This window comes from Pteropus medius, unplaced genomic scaffold, assembly GCF_902729225.1.
Source record: "Pteropus medius unplaced genomic scaffold, Ma_sr-lr_union100, whole genome shotgun sequence".
Lineage (NCBI taxonomy): Eukaryota > Metazoa > Chordata > Mammalia > Chiroptera > Pteropodidae > Pteropus > Pteropus medius.
In genome coordinates, this window is record NW_024349796.1 from 13,439,367 (window position 1) to 13,462,512 (window position 23,146).

Consider the following 23,146-nt stretch of genomic DNA (forward strand, 5'->3'; position numbering starts at 1 on the left):
CTGTGCCTCAGTTTCCTCATCCGTATGATGGGAGCCTAATTAGGTAAAATGAGTATCTTAATTCATTGGCTTATTGTGAAGATTCAATAAATTAAAAGAGGAATCTCCTGCTTAATAGCAGTCATCCCTTTCTGAAAAAATCAGGTTCCCACAGGAAAACCTGGAGGCCTATCTTATGTTATTTTTAAAAAGAAAACTTGAATCTATAACAAATCAACCAACCTTACCTTCACCAGTTTCTTAAACTGTAAGTAAACATAGTAAATCTCTCTATATAAACCATCACGTTAAGGTGTAAAATTCTCAAAATGTCACTTGTGATCACCAAATAATACTAACGATTAGTGTTTCATGTGCAGACACCTCTCTTTACACTTTAATCATTCTTCTCTCTCACGTTGCTTCCTTCTCTACAATTCGACGTTTTCCCAAATTCGTTTTGAACTCGTGTAGCGCCAGGCAAAAACAAGGGCTAAATACAAAAGTCAGCGGGACACAGGTTCAAGACCAACGTGCAGTGGCAGCTAAAAGTTTACACGGGGCGGAATGGCAGGGTACCTGGGCACCAGCGACAATATAAAGGGCCCACTTCCAAGATCCATCTCTCCTGTCGACAGTAATTCCACTTTTCAAAAGGTTTATGCTGGAATTCGATCTTTTACCAATTGTATTTGGAATAAAACATTTCCTGCATGCGGTTTTGTTTTAAAATGTACTGAATATATATATATTCATATATATATATATGTGTGTGTATGTATGTGTATGTGTATATACATACATACATACACACATACATATATATGTGTGTGTATATATATATATATACACATATATATATATGGTTTTTTTTTCCCCCTTATTTAAACAGCCAGAATGTCAAATTGAAGAATTCATACTCCTTTAAAAAGTTCGGGTATTAAAAACTCAGAAACCCTCCACCAGAAAATCTCCAAGCTTAGTTTGGAAAGCCTTTAGAATACGCCTGGCCTACAGAACACGATGTAAGGTTTGTTATCTCATTCGTCTGATTCATTAACCTTTTCAATAGTTGTAGTCTATCATTCATTCATTCATTCATTAATGCCTTCCAAAAATATTTTTGGGGGCTCCAGGCCCCATTGTTAGCCAAGGGGGTGGGAGTGGAAATGGTGAATGAGATTTGGGCCGTAATTTCAGGAAGCCAACGATTTAGGGCGGGGACTGTGGTAGCTGCTCGGAGGGGACACGGGGCAGCGAAGGCAGGTGGCAGTCTGACCTTGGGGGATGCTGGCCTCGGGCGGGAGGCAGGAGAAGGGACCCTGGCGCCGAGTCTGCACCGCGCCGTCGGGCTCCGAGGGATAAGACTGGGACTGGATCCCCTAACGCCTGGGACCCAGACGAGGAAAGCGAGATACTGTTCGGATTGCAATGGGAAACCAGACTTCTCTCCAGCCTAGATGCTGAGGCTCCAGCCTAGATGCTGAGGCTCCAGCCAGAACGCCGGGCTACCCGGCCACGCCCCGGAACCTTGCGTTGCCGGACCTAGATGCCGAACGGTTTCTCTCTACCACCGGACGGAAGTCTCAGGGACGCTTCCGGCGAGGAAACATGGCCGCGGCCGTTCCCGACTCACGTGTGAGTGCGGGGAAAAAGCTGAAAGCTTCACTAAAGAAGAAGAAGAAGATTAAAACGGTAGCCAAGGCTGTAGCATCGGAGCTGAAAGATGAGGACAAAGATTCTGCCGACATTGGAGGTAACGTCCTAGGGCTGAGCTCCGGCTGCTTAGAGGAAAGGCCAGGCCGAGGTTGCGGGAAGCAGGGAGAGCCAGTGCGGGTGTTGGTCGCCGGCCGCGTTATATCTCGGCCTAGCGTCCTGCAGGCGACTTTGGCCGGGTGAAAAGGCGTCGAGAAATAGTGTTCAGGGAAGGGACGCCGTCATCTCTTCGAGCTTACACATTCTTTGACTAGACGTTTTCAGGGTCACTGTTATTAACTAAACGGGACAGAACTGCCGCCGTTTACAGCAGCAAACAGAAGCTTACAGTAACAAAAGAAGAAATGGAAAGGGGGTTTTTGAAATTACAAGAGTGGGATAGGGCTCATAGGGAGTGAGGCGCAAACGCGGAAGGAGGTAAGAGGAAGTTGGATGATGTGCGCCTGACTCTGCTCGGGCGGTGGGTGCGTGCTTGTGTCGGGGAGTTGGAGAGTAGATAGCAGTGAATGAAGGAAGAGTAGGTGGCTAAAGTAGAATAAATAAAAATAGCAGTAGGAAACTGCGTCTCTCAGAGAGGCTTGATTTTGAAAGGAGGAAAGACGTTCGAGGCCTTCAACCGTGCGATTTCCATGCTGCTTCCTCTGTATCTTTATTGTTGGCATTACTAGCTTTTTAGGTTACAAGGAATTGCAGAGGACCCCTGCCTCCTACTGCCCAGGTGTTACGTCTTTTTACAGCTAGAGCTTTGTGACAGCCAGAGCTGTTCTTTATGATGTACCTCAGCTGATGTCAGTTATGTGCTCGAGATGTTTCCCATCTTAGTATAACGTCCAAAATTGTTAGCCTATATGATCTCATACAGGTCGCCTCTCTCATCATCGGCCACTCCGCCCCTTACTAACCACTAAGTGTAATCTAGCCACATGGAAATCAGACGCCCCTTTTCAAGTACTTGATAATTCCAAGTTAAGACTCTTCTGACTTCTCAGTGCAGTATTGTAAAAACTTAATAGAGTCTAAGGTTCTCTTGCTAATATGTCAATTACATTATGGGTTAAGAAGGTTTTTTGCTAATATGGAAACCTAATTATTCAGTTCAGTTCAGTGAACAGTCGTGTTGTTATATTGCAGTCACCCTCCAGGTGTTAAGGATACAAAGAATGAATAAATTCCTGCCCTAGAATTACAGTCGTAAGGATATTAAACAGGACTGTAATACAATGTAATAAGTATTATTAAGAGATGGTTATAAAGGTAGTTGTCACGATCGTGGTCCAGTTAAAAATGGTAAGGATGGAGACAGACCCATATCCCGTAGAACCCAGCGCAGGCATTGCTTCCTTCTATCTTACGCATATTACTCATAGTATACAATATTATTATTTTTCTTTAACACGTCTTTCTCCTTAGAGATACAAGTTCCTGCACTTACTGGTGTTAGCGCATTCTGAACTCCCTGTTTCTTGAACACAGTATGCTCTCTCTGCTCCTAGCAGTGCGGTGGTTCTACAAACATATATATATATTTTTTCCTTCGCTTTCTCTTAACCAGCTTTCCTGTGTCCTGTAAGTTTCAACTTAGTTGTTTCCATCTACTTTTTCTTTCAAGATTTAGACTGTATCTCGGCAGTAGAGATGAATAATAAAGGGCCTTTTATATAATAAATTCAGTATTGTAGATCTGTTGGTTATAAGATGAGACGTCCTCCTTTGGTTTAACTCAGGATTTGCTATTTAATGCAAGAAACTGCTGTTTTCTTCTGTAATGAAATCAGATATTTCTGGAAAGGTGACCCATGGAAAAAGCTTTTCTAGTTCAGATGTTCGTGTACATGTGGCCTTGGCAGAACTATTAAGTTATCAGAAATTTTCAGGTAATACTGAAAACCTGTAAAGGCAAAAGAGTGAATTTGGCTTCAGACACGGGAGGAATCAGTGTGTAAATTATAGGCTTATTGTGTACATGCTCATTTTATCGAGAAAATGAATCAGAGACTTATTTTTGAATTTTAATTTGATCCTAAAAATTGATAGGGATATGCCTTATATCAACATTTGAAAGCAACATCTTTTAGCAAGATGCTACTTAAATTTCATAGAAGACACACCGGTATAACCTATGTGTTATTTGAACTTTGTTTTTCATCTTCTGGCTTTAATTTCTTTTGACACTTGTATAAAAAAGGTAGAAGTTGTGCTTTTATGGATCTAAAACCCTAAGGTACTGATTTTCAGACTTTGCAGAAGTTTCCCAGCTCTTTGGTGAGAGGCCTTATCAGCGTGGTCAACGGCTACATCTTAGAACTTGGCATTGAGACCGACACATGCCGTCTTACTCAATACCTATATATTTGCTGAGTAACTGGGAAACTTCTCTTAATGAGATTTTTAGACTCTTTCTCATCTACCAGATTGAGGGTAAAGTGAACAGAAATTGTAAACTTGAATGATAGCAAAACAATTGAAACTGAACTTTTGGTAAATTGTAATACTCTTCAGTAGAGTTTGAAATTTGATCATTGTAAAATCAAAAGTGATCATGAATCAGGAATATGGAAGGTAAAATACTGCAATCAGCATTTTAAATAGTAGATAAATATCAAGCGTTAGAAGGGGGAGGATGGCACCACTGTATGAGTTCACATTGGTTAGATTATTGACCTGATGATACCTCGTTCCAGGTCTAGAGGCAGTGTGTACTTGGCTCTTAAGTTTGTGTGTAGTCTTCAAAAAACTAGCAAGTGAAAAACAAGCAAACAAACAAAACACTTCCTAGTTAGTAATTCAACTCAGGTGAAGAAATATCGGTGGTTGATGATACCAAGTATTAAAAAATGGAGGTTGATAACCTCACCTCTGAGTTATCCTGAACTACTCAGATTTATTGAACTGGTGCATTGTTAGGGGTTTAGACACAATGCAAAGTCGATTCTTAAGCTTCTTTGACGTTCCCGTGCTGCCGGACGTGCCAGTAATGATGAATACAGGAAAATTTTTAATTTTCATACAGAGCATCGACTCGAATCGAGGCCGTTTTGGGTTCTAGACTGAGTGATGTTGCCCCTGCCTCTTTCAGTCAGCCTGGGTCACAGACTCACTTCTTTGGCCTCCTCCCTTCTCTTGTCATTCACACCCTTGCTTTCTGCTCTTTGAGAAACAGCTGAGTATCTGCCATCTTTGTAAGAGATAACCCCACAGTCATTCTTTTTTTGTTAATAGCTTTTCTTTTAGAAGAACACTTGTACATTTTACAAATTGCAAAACCAAATTTTGTAGTTGGCTAAGCGATTTGTCTGCCTACACCGAACATTTGATTTCTCCAAGAAGAGAAACCTAGATTGAGAGTTTTCATTTTCACCTTCCTTCCTCGTCATTCATGATACCAGTAAATACCAAGGGCCTGTGAGTCTTCTTAAAACTTTATCCCCGTTCCGAAGGCTAAGCAAAGCGGCTCACTTTCTTGCCAGCAGCTAACGGTTTCTGGGGTCAGCAACAGATGGCAAGTTTGAAAGGAAGCTGGCAGTTTGGGGAAAGGCAGCAGGAGACCGCAGAGGTCTAATCCTGCCTCGTCCACCATGGTGGGCACTAGCCACGTGCAGCTCTTGAAATTTAATTTAAAGTAATCGAAACTAAATTAAATTAAAATTCAGTTCCTCAGTTATTCTGGCCACGTGTGAAGCTCTCAAGTGACCGTCTCTGAAAATAGAACCTTTCCACGAATGCAGAAAGCCCGGCCGAGGCCTTCAGTTGTCACTTCCCGTGCGCAGTCTTTGTAGCCCTCCCTTCTTCGGGAGTTTTAACACAGACTGCAAGATTAGAGTTACTTTTTAAAATAGCACACAGGACTTCAAAGACATTCTTCACTTATCTGGTGCCCTCAGACCCCTGGATATATCCCCCTGTGCTGTTAATGATCACTTAGTGGAAACATTTTTTTAAATCTCAATTTTATAGGATACAGTTAATTTTTAAGAACCAGTTCTGCTTTCTCATTTGCATCATGATTATCTGTGGTGTCCTAGAAGTAAATCCTGTTTCTCAGGATGCTGGAAGACCTCATTACATTGTCATTTTTAATTTATTTATGTAAAACAGCATCACTTCTATTGTAAGTGAATGTCTAAAAACTTCTGGGGTAGAGCTTTAAAAAAAAAAAAGAACTATGACTTAAGTACATTCTTCTGGAATTTTTTTTGGTTGGTGGGCGAGCGCTGGTTGTGAAATGGCATTAGAAAACTTTCCACAGGTTTGTCATGTTTCCATATTGTGCATTTTATGGTAGTCAAGCTGGGTAAGAAACACCAAAAAAAAAAACCCAAAAACAGCCAGGGTTTAGAAGAGGCGGTTTGGAGTGGCTTGTACGGTCATAACACCCGTTGGCTGCCTGTGCAGGGCACCTGAGGCACGTGAAGTTTGCTGCAGTTTGTGACTTCATCGGGGCAGGACACGAGATGTCACTGTTGCAGCTGTGACATTTTACCAGGGGCCGGCAGAGACCTCTGCTTTTAATCACCCAGATGCTCTTCATCGACACAGACTCCTAGCCGCCGTGCCGCGTGTACGTGCTTACCAAAAGAAGCACTTTTCAGAGAATTGTTTATTTTGTTATTAGTACTGCTGACCCTGTGGAATAAAACATGTGTACTCATAGCAGGCTTAGTTTTCAGCTAACTACATTCTCTGAATGTTGTTTCTCATTGTGCTTTGCATTGAGAGGAAGATGCTTTTGCGGGGAGACTGTGTGACGCTGGGATCTGGTAAACGGTGGATGTTCAAACTCATTGGATTGCATGATGGTGCTATCAGCTTTTGTTTGGCAAAACTTTTTTTTTTAATATTGTGGGTGATAATTTAGTTCTTATATCTCTTATGTGTTCTTATATCTCCTGTATGTCAAAGTCTGAAGTCATAGGTCCTCAGATTTCATAAATTTACTGAGCATACAGCCTACAGAGAAGGCCTCAAATATGTGGCGAATAAATTTTTAAAAATTCTCTTTATTAGGAAATATGCAGTACATTAGGGCAGTGGAGTTATTAGTGATCTCTTGCGTTTATCATACTTTTTCATACCATCGACATACTTTATGTTTTAAGGCTGTGCTTTTTAAAAGTGTAAAGACAGTACCGCTGAGTGGCAGTTGTGGGTGTCCCCAAGGTCTTTTCTTCTTTGGTGACTCCTCGGCCTTCTCTGCCAGCTCTTCTCCTGCTTATTAAGAAGCATTCCAAGCTCCTCAGCTGTTGGGATGATTTTCTCCTTTGAAATATTTCCTGCTAAGTTCCATAGGTTTCTGAAGAACAAAACCAAGCTCTGCAGAAGGCTCTGGGTCGCGTGATGCACGCAGACTGTGCCGGCCGCTTGAGCGCTCGCTGCTAGACTGCAGTTAACTTCAGACGTTGAGAAAAGCTTCAAACTTAAAAGTGCCCAGAGCTTCTCAACAGGTTAGTTTTCAAGCGAGGCCACCAGCTGGACAGTTTCTGTCAGGCCTCTGAGCCCAGCCATTTGACTCTTGAATGATGAACTAGTTTGCTGGTAACCTGCATCTGCTTTTTGGGGCGGTTCTGTGCGGTAAAGTTCCCATCGTACACTTTCGTATCTTCAGTTCCAATCTCGGTGTTCTCGTCCGGTTACCCAGCAGCGCAGCTGAGTCCTCCGTATCTTGGGTGCGTGTTACTTCATTAGATTCTTTTTCAAAGATGTTAAGACACCAATTTTATAAATATATAGGCAAATTTTATAAAAAGAGGCGCTTTTTTGGTTTTCTTTTTTTTTTTGCACATGAATTCAGAATTTTAAATGCCTGGGCCAGATCCCTCAGAGAAGTTGTTCCGCCTTCTCCGTGCCATGGAAGCGCTGTACCATTTTCCCGATAGATTAAAATCTTCATCGTTCTCTTCAGGTCGTTTACTGACACAGTCGAGGCCCATGGACTCGCGCACACCCCGCGCTGGCTCCGTGCAGCGTCGGTGACCGCCTCGACAGCAGGGTGTGGTGGCGGCCCTTGGCTTTGTTTCTGGAGCCGCTGCGGCCTCCCCCGTCAACGGCTGGCCAGGCCTTGGGAGGCCGACGCGGCAGGATGGCGCTGCCACTGTGACTGCCGTCCGCTACTCCTGCAGCCGTGGGACTTTGAAAAGTCCCCTTTTGCAAGAATGGAGGCGCACTGAGAACTGTTAGCTTTACGCAGGGCACCGGGGTCTGGCAACGGCCTTGGCCTCCTCTGCCTCCGGCGGTAAAGTTTCGTTTGTTCCTTCTCGTAGGTTCTGTAGGAATCTGTAGACCAGAAGAGGATCCGTTTTCTTCTGATGGTGAAGCGGTAGAAGCCGACAGTGAGGGCGAGGCCGGAGCCCGCGACCGTGAGGACGGAAATGCCGCGGATGCGCGTGTGGGGGCCAGCGGGGGCTGGGCGGACGCCATGGCCAAAATCCTCAACAGGAAGACTCCCGGAAGTAAAGCCCCCATTCTGCTCAAAAACAAGGAGCTGGAAAAGGAAAAAGAAAAGTTAAAGCAGGAGAGACTGGAGAGAAGGAAGCAGGTATGTCCCACGCGTGCTTTGAAGGTCGTCTGCTGCGTCTCGTCTGGTTCTCATTTGCGCCGGATTGTGCCGGGCCGCGCTTGTTCAGTTAGCATTTCAGCGTCTAACTTGCTTATTTGCGGGGCAGGGGGGCGGATAACCAAGGTTCTGTTCAGAACCCTCGTCTCAGTTCCTCCGTTGAGCATGTTCACCTTTTAATCACCTACACAAAGCAGCAGGAATATAAGCTCCAAGGAAGTTTATCTTTTTAAAGCGAAGCAGTCACGCGTGTGGACGTGACTGCTGTCATTTTATTGAATTTAGCTGTCCATATGCGAACTTTGTTAGTACTGAACTAATAGTCACGTTAGTTACTTTCTGCTAAAACCGATTTATTGTCCACATCTGTGAACATGCCACTGTCAGGGGCCGGTCGCAGTTCTAAAAGCCAGTATTTCTCTGCCAGAAAACTTGGATCCATTATACCTTTTTTTAAACCTCAGATGACAGAAATTAGCCTAGTGCAGTCTGCCAGTTAAAGGCCAGAAGTCAGACTTAAGTTTACTGTCGTGTAGTGTCAAGATAGAGAGACAGTAGCCAGGTTTTTGGATCCCTTGTACTTGAAGTATTTCTATGTCTAAAACATTCGGCTCCTAAATAAGTGTTTTTTGTTTTCGTTTTTTTTTAATGAAAAAATAACTTTCTTCATTTGCACTGATAACGTAAAAGAACAGATTTCTGAGACGTACTTTATAGGTAAGAAGGAAAAGATGGATTCGCATTGGCACGTGTGTCCTTTTAACTTCATCCCCTTATCTTGTTTCAAGATCAACGCTCTCCTCGCTCCTAACACTGGGTGCTCTGTGTGAAAGGCTGTATGAAGATGCAACTTTTCAAGCCTTGCTCTTAGAAACAGAACGTACTGTGTTATTACTTTAATATTCTTGTACTTTAAGATACACCTTGCTTCTAAATCGTACTCATAACTTTTCAACGGAAACTTTGAGGCTCTGTTTATTATCTGGCAAAAGCTAGAAGAGGCTTTAAAAATATCAGACCCTAAAGTACCTGGTCCCAGCGTTTCAGCGAGAGAGCCACATTCCCAAGCTGAGAGAAACGGGCGTCTCGCCGCGCCCCAGGCCAGAGCTTTCTGTCCCCACGGTGTGCACACATCTCTGCCGGAAACGTGACTCCGTGGCTACAGACGCCTTAGATGTTTCCCATTGGTGTCTGTGCGAATCACCGTCGTGTCTCAAAGTTAAGCATTATCGATTTCCAGGACATTGGGAACTTATTTCTAATCGTAGTTATAAAAATGTGTTTCAGAGTTAATTATTTTGGGGTACTGCATGCCTGCTAATCCCTTGGGTACTGTAGATAATTCAGAATTGACGGTTTTAAACTTCAAAGTAAGATTTTTTTTTTATTTCCAGCATCATCTGGTAGTGAATTTCTTAACAGTTAAATAATGTGATTTGGGAAGAATCGATTCCTTTAGGGAAGAATCAGGCTAAGGTTTATAGCGAGATCAGGAATTTGCTTTTACTGTGATTAGACCTTGTTATTAATACAGAGTGAGAGGTTGGATGAGTGGAGAAAAGGCACAGATAAAGGAGACCTTTGTCGCTGGTTCTCATTGCTGGGCCCGATGCTCAGCAGCTTCTTGGTGATCAGTTTGTCCTATTCAGTATATTTGGTGACACATTGGCCTGGGAGGGGGACCCGGAGAAGCAGTGTGTCAACGCAGGTGCCCGGGACCAGGATATTACTCGAACACAATTCTGGATCGGAGTATGTCGTCTGTGGGATTTTCTCATTTGCTGGTTCCCCTTCTACCTCTGCGCAGTAGCAAAGAGTCAGTTGGCTGCAGCTGGGGACCGAGGTGCCATACACGGCAAGGGTAGTGGTCCGACGCGCCATGAGAAAAGTGGGTTTGAATGAGTTCGGGAAAAGAAAATCGTCAGTGTACAAATAGGATATATCTGGACATGATGCTGTTCATTTTAAAGCTGATATAAATTCTTAATGATTCTGACTGCTGAGGAAGTCAGTTCCTAAAAATGAGGAGAAACAGTGTTTAAACGTATGGTTCCAAAGAGGGTGGTTTGGGGTCTTCCCAGTGCTCCCCTCTGGTGACACGGTGATGGCAGAGTCGGAGTGTGGTGCTCCCACACCCTGCCTTGTCTTCCTGGCTCAGTATCCTGGCAGCGCTCCAGGTCCCTGCTGTCAGAGAACCCAACAGAAACCCACTCTGTGTGTCTCACGTGACACGCTGAGTGCTAACCACAGGCTCCCTGAGCCGAACCCCTAAAAGCATGAGTTTTCTTAAAGTCCCGTGACAGACTAAGCCAGAATGATTTATTACCTTTGTCCTTTGACAGAGTATCATATCAAAGTGTGCTGCACTTTCAAAAATGCCTAATACTCTTTCACACGACAATATTTATAACACAGCTTGATAAGAAGCGGGAATGGGACATGATGTGCAGAGTAAAGCCAGATGTCGTCCAGGACAAAGAAGCGGAGAGAAATCTTCAGCGAATTGCCACGAGGTAAGACAGCGTTTCTGCCCTTTCAAAACTGAGTATCCTAAAGCTTTGCTGGCGATGCCCTTCTGGCCAGGCTTGATCCCTGCCCCGCCCTCCTCGGGGCCTGTTGCGTGCTGAGTCCAGCCTAACTTGCCGGTGCCACGAGGCAACAATATAATGTGCTGAGTCTGTATTCGGTAAGGACCTATTTCAGATAGTCTTGTCTCTCTTGTCACAAGAAAGCATGATCAGTTCGCTTACTGCATTTCCATTAAGATGATTGTCTTCATTTACGGCCTTAGAGGACCGTTTTCGTTGTCCTGCAGTTTATGTTTATGACGTCACAGATAACACGACAGCAGCTTCAGGCTGTCCTTTCACTCTGCATTTGTTTTTGTTTTTTTTATCACTGGCGCCAGACCTTTATTTGATGCCCTCTGCGTCCAGATAAATGGATCTGGAGGCTGCTGGGTAGTCCTTCCCACCCCCCTAGAGGAATCGAAGTCTCTGAGAGGAGAGGTACTTCCTGTGTGTTGGGGACATCCACCGAGAGGTCGCCTAGGGGAGTCGGAGAAGGTGCACAGAGCAGATAGCCCTGGTTCCCTGCTTAAAGAATCTAGCAGTTACATTGAGTGGAGCTACTTGTAACTTCCTCGTCGCCTCCGTGATTTCAGTTATTTTCCGTCCATTTGGGTGTCGTGTGGTGAGACAGGAAGGCGTGATGGGTGATGGGTAAGAGTTTGAGCGACGGAGCCTGGCTGCTGCGTCAGGTTCCAGCCCTGACTCCTGACATGTGTCCTTGGGCGTGCTGCTTGCTTTCGCTCTGTCGCAGCGTATTTATCTGTAAAACCAGGAGAATATTATACCTCCCTGTAGGGTTTCTTTGAAAATCAAATGAATTAATACATATAGAGGATTTAGAAGAGTGTAGGGCCGGTGCATAAAAGTAGAAGCACCTCTTAAATTTTACACCCTAGGCCCCTCACTTTCCTCGCCTTGGTCCCAGCCCTGCTGTGCAGGGCATGGAACTTTATCCTGTCTATGACCTAGTACACCAGCCTGGTAACATTTCTTGAATTCTAGCGGACGACAAGAGACTTCTGGGTCACAGACAAAGGACTTCGTTACTCCCGGCAAAAGCAGCAGCTAGCGCGTCACATTCCCACTGGTTTCCTTTGTCGCTCAGGGCAGCGCAGGTGCCCTAGGCGGACGCCTGCCCCTGGCATGGGTCGTGTTACCAGCGAGGAACGCGGTGTTTGGGATGCCGAAGCTTTTATGGTGAGCGGTAACAAGCCCGCTCTTTGTCTGGGAGGAGCCGTTAGCTCCTTCCTGAAGGTCACTGCGAGCACAGCCCTGCGGGATGCCCCAGGAGAGAGCAGTCAGGGCCTTGAAGTCCTGAAGAACCTAGCAAGGATGTGCAGGATTTTCCGGGCCGTGGCGGATGGCCTCTCCCCGTGGTCACTATGGCAGGGAAATTAATAGATTACAGAATGTTAGAGCTGGAAGGGATCTTGATGGTGTAAATCAGTGCTTTCCAGTAGAAATACATGCGCCACATACGTAATCTAAATTTTTTTGTAGCCACACTGAGGAAAGTAAAAAGAAGAGAAATAAGTTTCAAAAATATATTTCATTTAACCCAGTATTTTTAAATGATTATTTCAACATGTGGTAAACATAAATGATTTATTAGTGAGAGTCTAAAATTCTCTTTTTTGTACTCAGTCTTCAGAATTCAGTGTGTGTTTTCAACTTGGAGCACAGTGCAGTTAGGACTAGTCATATTTCACGTGCTCACCGGCCACGTGGCTCGTGGCTCCTGTGATGGGCACCGCAGGTCTCAATCTTCAGACTCCATCTTTGAACGAGCTTAACTACAAAACAAAGTAACTACAAAATAAATATTTTTTAAACAGGATTTTAAAATCGGTTTTATAGCATAGGAGTTACTGATAACATAGCTGAATGCTTTTTAAGATACTTGGGTATTATTTTTCCCATTTACAGATGAAATCGAAATCCTGAAAATCTTTGCTAGAGTCAGATGGTCAGGTAGCTAACTGTAAAGGGTGCACTTTTTCCATTACGCTGTAGTGCTTTCAACCAGCATGTAATCCTATTTTGAGAAATAGATGTTTGTGTTAAAAATAATTCTTAGTTCAAATTGCACAGACATTGATTTAGGAAGACCAAAGCTGAGAAAAAAATCACATATCAATCACATATATTCTTTATTCAGAAATTCATATTCATCCATTGAAATGTACGTTTATTTTCCAGAAGTATCTGTCCATTCATTCAACTCTTCCATTGAGTGCCTACAAAACACTTGCCTCTTTCTTGAGCAGGAAAAACACATTGTTCTGGTCCCAGAGTTTGTATTCTGGCTCTACCGTCGGCTGAGTACGTTGTTCTGGTCGTTTGTAATCTGTAGGGGTGTCGTGCAGTTGTTCAACGCCGTTCAGAAGCATCAGAAGAACGTGGATGAAAAGGTCAAGGAAGCGGGAAGCTCCGTCAGAAAGCGCGCCAAGCTGATGTCAGCTGTTTCCAAAAAGGATTTCATCAGCGTCCTGAGGGGGCTGGACGGGGGCACGAACCAGAAGGGGTCCGCCAGGAGGACCGCAGAAGCCAGACAGGTAAGGCTTCTCCCAGGACTCAGCGCATCGGGCCGTTCGCTCTTACACCAGAGGGTTTTGAGGCAGAAAAGCACACTTATAAGTTACAGCATTTTCAAATTTCATTAACGTTTCTGCATGGTCACAGCCTGGAGTCTTAGGTTTCGTGCCGATGCATTCGGTGTGGAGGTGCCCGTGATGGGTGTCGCACCCCTGCGCTTGGGACTCCGGAAAAAGTAGATCCAGGGACATGTTTAGAGGGAGGGCCACGTCTCTCATCTGCAGCCAGCCGTCCGTGGGGTCTGGGGACGGGGAAGCTGAGGGCGGGCGCGGCTTCAGTGCGAGACTCTCCCGCAGCGGCTGTCGCGGTGGCGTGTGGCTTCGGAAACACCAAGACCCGGAGCTTTGGGGAGTAAGGACAGTCATTTTCATGGCGAGGCGGCTGGTGCCGTTCAGGTCGGAGCAGACGACCTCCGTCCTTTTCATGACCTCTAGCGTGATGACTGCTTCTCCGGCCTTTCTGACCCGTGTGTCCACAGAGGCCGAGGTCGGGGTGACATGGCCGAGGGTCAGAGAATGCTGACAGCGCCAGAAGCCGGGGGGTCAGAGAGCAGAGTGTCCCTGGAGCCCTCGGAGGGGGAGATGAACTGTGGGAGAAAGAACGACTTGCTCAGGCCACCCAGCTTGTGGCGGTGCCCTCCGGCAGCCCCCGGAAGCTGCTTCTTGCAGGCGTCTGCGTGGGGCGGGGGGTTCTCCCTCGGGAGCTGCGGGTGCGGCTCCCTTGCTTGGAGCTTTTCTTTCTCTTGTGCACGAGGAGTTCAGCGCTTTCCGCTGGCTGCTTTCCGCTTTGGAGGCTCTGAGCCTGGTCCCCGCGGGCCCGGCGTTCCTGGTGGGCTGTCCGGGCGGCTCCGCCCCGTTTCTGGGCGGGACACGCGGCGGGCTGCACCTGTCAGTCCAGCAAGAGGTGCGCGTCCTCGCGTCTAGCAGGTCGTTGTGTGTGTAACATCTTCATTATTATTGTCTCTCTTTTCTTGTTTCCTCTGTCAGGAATTTCTCTTAATTGGTTGTTCGGTATTCTGGATTGATCCTCTGATTTTCATAACTTTTTCCCTCTCACTTTCTGCCTCTCTGGTGACTTTCTGGGGAGGTTCTTTGATTTCCAGCTCTTAGGTTGAATTGAAAGAAAAATATGATTTCATATTTTTTAATTTTGAAGAATTCTTTTGGGGTTTTTTTGTTCCTCTTGATGCTGTTTTTATTTGTTTAAGGCAGTATCTGTTCTCCTCGAGGAATTCCCGGCGTTTTACCTTTTCCCGTTGCTCTGCGTTGTTTCGGTGTCCTCCAGCTCCTTGCGTTCGTCTTGGCCCATCTCGCAGGTTGGAGGCTTCCTCCACCCCCGATGCTCTCTGACCGTTCACCTCTGAGGGCGACGTCCTAGAGAGCTGACCGAACAGTCCAGTGTGAGCCAGCGTTTTCTGGTTGGCGAGCTCAGCTGTAGAATAATTTGAGTAGAGTTGGTTTGTTTATCGACGATGCCCAAATGTCTGTTTCCGTCATCTTTCTTCTGGAAGAGTCCCGCAGTCTGCGGCCTGCATGTGGGGTGAGAACTTGCTGCCGGCGTTCTTGGAGCAGCGTGACAACGGCCTCCGGCCACCAGCGGTCCGTGTGCGGACGACTCCAGACAAGCTCTCCGTGCTGCCCCGGTTCCAGCTCCCAGGCCCTCTCTGCGTCATTGTCCTCGGAGGCCGATCGACCTGCCCGTGGTAGCGTCAGTCACCTGCCTCCAGCAGCCGGGGCGGGGGACCTGGACGCCGCCTGCTTCTCACGCAGTCGGCCCGTCACTCCTCCCCCACCGGCTCATTTCTTCATCGCCGTCTGTGATTCCTAAGTGTCTTAAGGGCGACAGGCATCTGTGGGCCACACGTCTGCATGTGATCTGTTCCGTGTTATAGTTTTGTATTTGCTGTTTTTGTGAGCTGCAGATTCAGTCGTGAGAAGTCCGCTTGTTCCTTTTAAAACCATGATCTTCAAGCTTCAAGGCTTTTGGTACCTGGGTTGGAATATTTCTTCTTTATGTTCCAAAGATTGCCTTCATGTTATTAGCTGTTAATCAAAATATTTTTAATCCTCTGATCCTGCTGACATGGATAGTATTGTTGCCCTTATAATTATTTTAATCTTCTTTTTTTTTTAAATCAATTTTATTGTGTGCAGTCATCATTTCTGTAGTAAAACACTGGAGACTCACTCATGTTAGAAAGCCTTAGAGGCAAAAAGGGTGTGATTGTTTTTTTAAGATCATTTTGAGGGAAAGAGATTTCGAAAAGACTTAAGTATTTTAAAAGACGTCAAACCAGTATATTACATTTGAGTCACTAATTAGTTTTCTTCGTGTCAAATAAATCTTGTTAACTCAATGTTAGGGACTTTATTTTTATTTTTTTATTTTATTTATATTTTTGTGAGATAGGTTCATGAAAAGGAACACTGTTAGTAGAAGTGAAAAGCCAAAAAAAATAATAATTTTTACCACAAAAATAGAAGTTTCGAGTGAAGTATTGAATGTCAAATTCATTGGGGGGTCGGTTCTTTGGAGTGAATCAGTCCACCCAATATTTCATACGGAAAGAAGAAGAGAAACCATTTTCAAAATGGTTTGAGTAAGTGTTCCAGGTAGAACAGTTGCTGCTCATGAAATTAGAAAGTCTTACAGTTGAAAAAATTATAATGTGAAGGTGGTCTTAGAAAAAATGAGACTCAAGAAATGTGCTTCAGAAAAATATGAGAAACGTTGCTTTGCTTTTAAAATGTCATAAAGCAAACACAGTGAAGGCACTAGTTTATCCGCTGGGCTAACGTAGTCTGTAGGTAAAGGTGCTTTGCGTGTCTGAAGAAGCATTTCTCACCGAGTGATGTGAATTCAGATAATGACGGGAGAGGAAGCACCAGTGAGTGATGTTTCTCCTGAAAGTCTGCCTTCAAGCTAAAGTGTCTCGTAAAGAAAGTCATAAATTAGAACAAGTATTCAGTGCTGTTGAAACTAACCTAGATCGAAACAGTCTTTGAAAACATTTAAAAGAAATGAGCCTCAGGGAACGAAGCTGTAATGAGTAGACATTTTCACTAGAATTATTCAAGGAAAAGGGTCCGGCACATTTCCTTTCTACTTCTTCAGAGGGCATGCTCAGGCGCTCGAAGGGAAGATCTGCCACTCATTGTTCCACTGTTGGGGAAAAGCCTGTTCTCTGATTTTGCACGTTCTTTGTAATTGTTTTCCTCTTCCATGGAGGTTGGAATATTAGGGCGTTTACTGATGGGTGGGGAGCTGGAGGAGCGGATTCTGAGGAAGTAGGTGTGGATCAGATTTAAGTCTCGATCGTATCCTCCGATAAAGAATTTGGACTTTATTCTAAGGCATTTGGGGGGCAGTTGTCATTTTTCATCAGGTGAATGATCTGATCAGCTGTTGTTATTTTTAGAGAGAAGGCTGAAGGGTGGAAGGACTGTGTCAGGAGGCCACCTAGCGGGAGGCTTTTGCCATAGCAGAGCAAGAGGAAGACTGAACGGAGGCTGCCGGGGTGGGGGGGGTGGGGAGGCTAGAAAAGAGGAACCCCATTTGGGAGGCAGCCCTGCGGACCACATTCAGAAGAAAAAGGGGGACGGAGGAATTAGGGATGACTGAGGTTTACAGCTTGGGAGATTCAGAAATGGGGACAGTTTTTACAAAATCGAGACTGAAAGGTGGAACGTGCGAGAGGCCCAGACTTGGGGAGGCCGTGTCCTCACCAGCAGTGAGAAGGAGGTGACATGGAGACGGGCCACATGCAGTGTGGGGAGAGGCACGTGGCTGGTGCAGGAAGCGTGACCCCGGAGGGCAGGCCGCCAGAACAGACGCGGTGTATGCCGAGGTCACCTGTCACCTGAGCTGCTGAGTCCCGGGTGTCTCTGTGGGGTCCCCAAAACCGTGGGAACAGTTAACCTGTTTTCCCAACAGGGAAGGTGGATCGGGTATTGTAGAGTTTTTCACATGATTAAATTGAAGTGTTTCTAGTTTTGCAGCGTTAATCGTCGTGTATCTGGAGGGCATCTCTGACACGGAGCCCGTGAACCCCTTCCGTGAACCCCTTCTGTGAACCGAGTGAGCAGGCTCGCTGGCTCTCTGCGGTGTTGACGCTGGGTGGCTCTTCAAAAGACCGAATTATATGTAATACGCTGTGTTTAAGGAAGCAGCAAAAACTTACATTTTACAAAATGTAAGTCCCCACGGGAATGGCTTCTTCCTTCAGAAAAGCCACCTGTCTAGCACGGTGTATTTTCCTAATATAGCAGATAATCAGATTTTAATAACGAAGATCCATTAATTTTTTCCTTACCTTTCAAAGTTGTGATCATTGCTTTTGCTCTTTTCTTGAAGAGCTGACTAAAATCCAGTCACAATTTCTTGGAATTTGTGTCTTTAAGGAAATAAGTGTCTTATTTCCTTAAAGGTGGGTCATTTGTGATACATTTTAAATCGGTGAGTCTCAGAGGAGGACAGACATTAGCTGCCGATAGATCACTGACTATGTTACTTTGGAGTTGCAGACTTTCTGCAAGGTTTTCATTCATTTGAAATTGCCAATGTATCAGTTTTGGCTTCTGTTTGATTACAATGAAACCACAATAATCATTCAGTAGTAGAAAAGGATGCCAGCCAGTTTCCGTTAAAGATTTCTTTTTTGACTGCAGGGCAACAAATTTCATTAAAAATCCCAAGGAAAAAAAGTTACTGGAAGAGAGTAGGGTTTTTGGGGGATGCTTGCGAGACACCCGGCTCCTTTGGTATCAGTAACTTAGGCCCAGGCTCCGAATTTGCTGTGTGTTTAAGATCCACTGAATTCCTGCTCCCAGTGGAAGAAGCCTAGGAGCAGGGGGCTCCTCACTCAGGTCCCCAGATGGTTCCCCAGCAGCCTCCAGGACAGGTTTTCGATGGAGCTGGGGATGCGGAAGCCAGGCAAGGGGCTAGAGAAAGACACTGCCCTTAAGTGGCCCCCGCACCCCATGTGGCGGCAGCGTTTTAACTTTCACAGGGAAGCGGCTCCACCGGGAATGTGTGGAATCCTAACTTTGTAAATAATTCAGCTCAATGTTTGTTTACTGCAAATGCCTAAATAGATGAGTTTAGACAGAAGTGAGACTCCCAAGCCTGGAAGAGGCGCGGCTGTGCACATCGCCGCCGCTGGGAGCCGTTGGAAGCCAGTTTCCCGTGTTCACTTCTTCCAAAACGCGCTTTTGGTTCTCACCGGAGGCTGGTTTCCGGTGTGAGCAGCAGTCAGAGCCCTGTGGGCCTGAGTTGGCAACGGTGGGACATGGGTAGGAGCAGAGTGAGCACTGGCTACAGAGCTGCTGTGGACATCCTTAGTGACTGTGAAGATAAAAATCAGTGACGGTGCCACACGCCTTCTGGCCCTATGTGAAGAGCTTTTCTGTCTGCCTGAACTGGCTGCCTATGGAGGATTTTCATCAGCGAGGTTGAGGCCCCTTTTTTAAAAACAATTTAATTGTCCTGCACAAACGCGGTACCTCTTACGGTGCATTCGTAAAATTCAGAAGAGCACTTTATTGTTTCTTGATAAAAACGTTATATTTGAGTGGTAGGCGGTTGAGAACGTTGGCGAGTTGCGTGCTGTATCACACGTAGGGGCCCAGGCCTCAGACTCTGGAAGCACACGCCCTCCGGGCCCAGAGCCCCGGCCGCCACTCACCACGTCGCGCCTCGGGTGCTCATCCGTTTTAGGGTGACCATTCTAGTGGGGGCAGCCACGTGGTAGCACATGGCAGATTCTCAGGACAGCAGTCAACACGCAGCAAGTGCTGTATGAATGCGACAGTTTTTATTTCGTGTCGTGGGTCAGAACGCGTTCCTTACATTTAGCTCTCATTTTTCCTAACAGGTTATATTCAAAGATGAATCTGTAGTTGGAAACCAGTTTGAAAGGGAACTTACTGCTTCTGAATTACAGAATGACCCCAAATTACCCAATAATTTAATAAAAATTGTGTTTAGATTTGGAAAGTTCTCATTTTAAGGGTATCTGGTCTGATAGCGCACAATTCTTACAAAGTAAACTAGATTCTGAGGACCTAGAAAATGTTCACATTCTCTTTGTATTCATTTCAAGCTGCGGTTCACTAGTACCTCAGTAAGATGTTGCTTACTGAGGAAAGTTTGGTTTCTGAACTGGTGCTCTCGTCTTATTTGAATGTTCTCATCTCTGAATACAGTACAGAACATCGCTGAGGGCTACAGGAGTCCCAGGTCGGGGATTCCGTGGGGGCAGGACAGCTCAGGGCGGCAGTAGGTAGGGATGGCGGTCGGGGGCCTGGAAGGGGGCTTACTGTTCGCTTTGCACCAGGCACTGTGGGATTCTATTTTTACATAATGACCGTTTTAGGAAAGACTAGAACTCCCATTTCAGAGGTGAGAAACCCAAAGTCAGAAAGATTGAGTGACTCACCCCATGTCACATCGATAGTAGTTGGTAGAATGCTGATTCAAACCCAGTCTACACTGCTCCACAACCCTATTTCAGCATCAATGCCTGCTGCTCACAGCATCTGAGGTACCTTACGAGAATCAAAACAAAACCGTCCCTTCCTTCACTTACATGAGCTAGAAGAGCTGGGGCTGGCGAATGAGCCACGCGTCACCTACCCAGCCGAGGAGGAGGATGGTGAGCGAGGCAGCTTGAGTCTGTTTTCCTAGGTCTCGTCTGCCCTTCATCGGATGTGGGGCCGCACATGGAAACTGACCATTTTCAACTTTTATTTCTCCAAACTGTTAAGGAAGTAAAAGAAAATATTACCCTGGTAAAACATTTCAGAATTGAGAAACATTTAGAAAATTCGCTGTTATATTTGACTTTCCGTTCAGTTAACAAGGAATTAGAATTCACTGGATAGCAAATGCATCTTGTATTTAATCAAGGCTTGCCTAATAGAAATTTTAGAATTCTTTTTGTTTTTTAGCTGCTATATGAAAATTTTCAAACAGGAGGAAAGTAAGGAAGACCAATATTTCTGGTCTTACACAGACCTGTATTTCTCGCCTTGGTTCTCAAAGCAGCCCAAGTCCAGTGTGTTTGTGTCATGTGGTCACCTGCCCGTCTTTCTTTCCATCTAGAGAAATAGTCTGTCTGCTGTCTGTCTGTGTGGGGTGGTTATTTGGAGGTGGTAGCCACACTGTCCTAGAAATTCTTTTTTTTTTTTGAACAGCTTTGTTGACATATAAGTCCCAGACCGTTAATTTCGAAGATTCTTTTAGAACTTCGAGAACCAGAATCCAGTCGCGGTTCATGCCTTGCATTTGGTCGTGTCTTGGCCTCTTATTCTAGACCGGCCCCATGCCCTTCCGTCTTTTTTCTCTTTTTAAAGAAGACAGTGTAAAGAGAGAAACCAGTTGTCTTGAAGAATAAGTCCGGCTTCCGAGCTGTCTGATTGTTTCCCCATCATGTCCTTTAACTTGCTTCTCTGCGCCCTTTCCTGGGAGCTGGAAGCCGTGACTGAGGATCAGGCTTCAGGTTAAGCTTTTCCGGCGTGAATGTTTCGTGGGTGTCGTGCGCAGATGACGTGTCTGCAGCGTCCCATCAGGAGGTGCGGTACCCAAAGTCCCTGTTAGCGAAGGTCGGTTTCCATTTGTTTGAAGTGCTAGTCCGCGTCCCTTTGTCAGAGGTGCTGAGAGAGGAATTTCCAGGCTGAGTACTGTGCAAAGGCCAGTGCACCTTTCTCCATCTTTTGTCCCCCGCCAGCGATGATCCTTTCCTGAAACCGCGGTGCCGTCAGAGCTCACACAATGTCTTTTCTCACCTGTTTTTTCATCTAGGGGCGAGTATGGGTCTCTCACAACGGGGAGAAACGTTCCCTTTCCTCTGATCACTACTTTCCGGACTTAGGACTCGGCCTAGCTACCTCCAGAGCTGACAAGGGAGCCTCCTCCTCTCATTTGTCTTTGGCTTTTTAAATACCGTGACGTAGGAACTTTCATTTGTTCCGTATTTTGCAGTCATGCTGTTTGAAGCTTGGCAGTGGGAACCAGTGCGGACTGGCTCTGGTGCCCTTTAGGCCGGACCCCGAGTTTCTTTGAGTACTTTCTTGCTTTCTGGGATAACAGGATGTCCCAGATCAAACTTCAGACTTCCGGTGTCCCAGACCTGAAATCATCCATTTCCCCCAGGAGCTCTGGTTATTTTGAAATCTTTTCTTCATGTCAGTAGCTAGCTTGGGAGTATGCATGTTCTTTACTAGACACAACTTAGTTTTGTTTATGTAGCATTCATAGTTTTACAGAGGATTTTGACATACGTTTTCTCATTTAAGCTGTTTAACAAATTCGTGATATTAAAACAGTGGTGTCTGTTTTCTAGATGGATTTACAGCTCTGCTGATTTGTTTATAAATCTGAATTCTCATTTAAGTGCCACACTGTAGCAGATAAAAGAACGAGGCTGCGCTTTAAGAGACTAACCGGCAGAGTATATTCTAAATATTTCAAGCTGCTAATTGAGAACGAGACGTATAGAGCACTTACTCAGAAGACTCTTTAAGATGTTACATTTGTCTTTTCAGGCAGTGTAGTCAGCTTTCACTTAGTAACAATCTGTAAAAGAACGTAAACAATGAGGATCAGCATGGCCTGAAAGTGTCCTAAAGCTTAATTCTGTGGAGCCAGATGTGTAGATAGCGGGTTAGAACAGAAACCACCAAGAGAACCTCCTTGATCTTGCAATTGAGTGTCGAGCGTGTAGTACAATCAAGGGCAGCAAATGAAATTATAACAAACAACAGTGCCGTGGATGAAAAAATAATAATGCATCAAAGAAGCGTGTTCTTCAGGAGTATGAGGCCCGAGTTCCTGGAAAGCTAGACAGAACTAGGTTCTCTTAAAGAACTATGGATTTAACATGTGCTCACACTGTAATTAAGGGGGACATAATTTCAGCATCTTAATCTTTTTTTTCTAGGATACCGTACTATATGCTTTCCTAGTTTGTTTGGCTCTTATAAAGTACACATTCGAATCTGGAAGTATACAGTTACCAAAACCGAAGGCCTGGCGGACTAGTAGCCGGGAATACCCTTCTAGCAAAGCAGTTAAAACGAACTAGTTTGTGAAGGAATGGAGAAGGCAGAAATTGTTCAAAATAGGAGTCGCTTAGTAAGGATTCTCTAAGAATCACAGAAGAGTTGAGTTTCTGTTGATCTGAGCCCCTGTGTATAACCTTGAATCTGTGGGCTCCTCATTGGAGCTCTTGGACAGTCCACACTGAAAAGTTCAGTCCTTTCTGGTTATTGGGAAGTTGCGACGTCTCACGTGGTTGAGAAGCCGTTGGTATTCTTATTCAAATTCCGAAGATTTGGGGCCGTATTTTGCTTCCATTGGTTTCTACTAGGAAACGTTTTTTGTTTTTTGTGTTTTTTTGCGTGAAGAACTTTCCCATGTATTCCTTATTTTGCAGGCAGAATTTCAGACGGGCTTTCATCAGCTGTAGAGGAGATTACTAAACTACTAGTGCAAAGAGCTTACTAAAAATTTGCAGCTACAAAGGTATTAAGATGAATTTAGCCAGAGTTAAGAACCTTTTTTAATTTAGGTGAAACTAAATTAAAGTGAAAACTGAACATTCTTCTTAGGGAAAGCAAAGAAATTTAGTATTGCTGATTGCCAAATATAGATGCGATTATACTCTTTATTTTCTTAGGATTTGACTTTAATTTTCCCCCTTCAGAATCGAAATCTCATTTCATTGTTTGGTGTTAAG

The 23,146-nt window shown here is 45.1% G+C and overlaps 1 protein-coding gene across 3 annotated transcripts in view; it reads left to right on the forward strand.

The window, feature by feature from the left end:
- Nucleotides 1-1,547: 1,547 nt before the first annotated feature.
- RRP15 (ribosomal RNA processing 15 homolog) overlaps nucleotides 1,548-23,146 on the forward strand; it is a 37,011-nt gene continuing 15,412 nt past the window's right edge. For 2 of the 3 annotated variants that reach the window (XM_039883390.1, XM_039883387.1), the window contains exons 1-4: nucleotides 1,548-1,735; nucleotides 7,953-8,227; nucleotides 10,661-10,758; nucleotides 13,169-13,370. In XM_039883390.1, the coding sequence (XP_039739324.1) occupies nucleotides 1,591-1,735; nucleotides 7,953-8,227; nucleotides 10,661-10,758; nucleotides 13,169-13,370 (720 nt within the window). In that variant the 5' untranslated portion in view covers nucleotides 1,548-1,590. Of the gene's footprint in view, nucleotides 1,736-7,952; nucleotides 8,228-10,660; nucleotides 10,759-13,168; nucleotides 13,371-14,694; nucleotides 15,767-23,146 lie in introns of those variants that run through there. The other variant, XM_039883388.1, reaches the window with a different exon arrangement.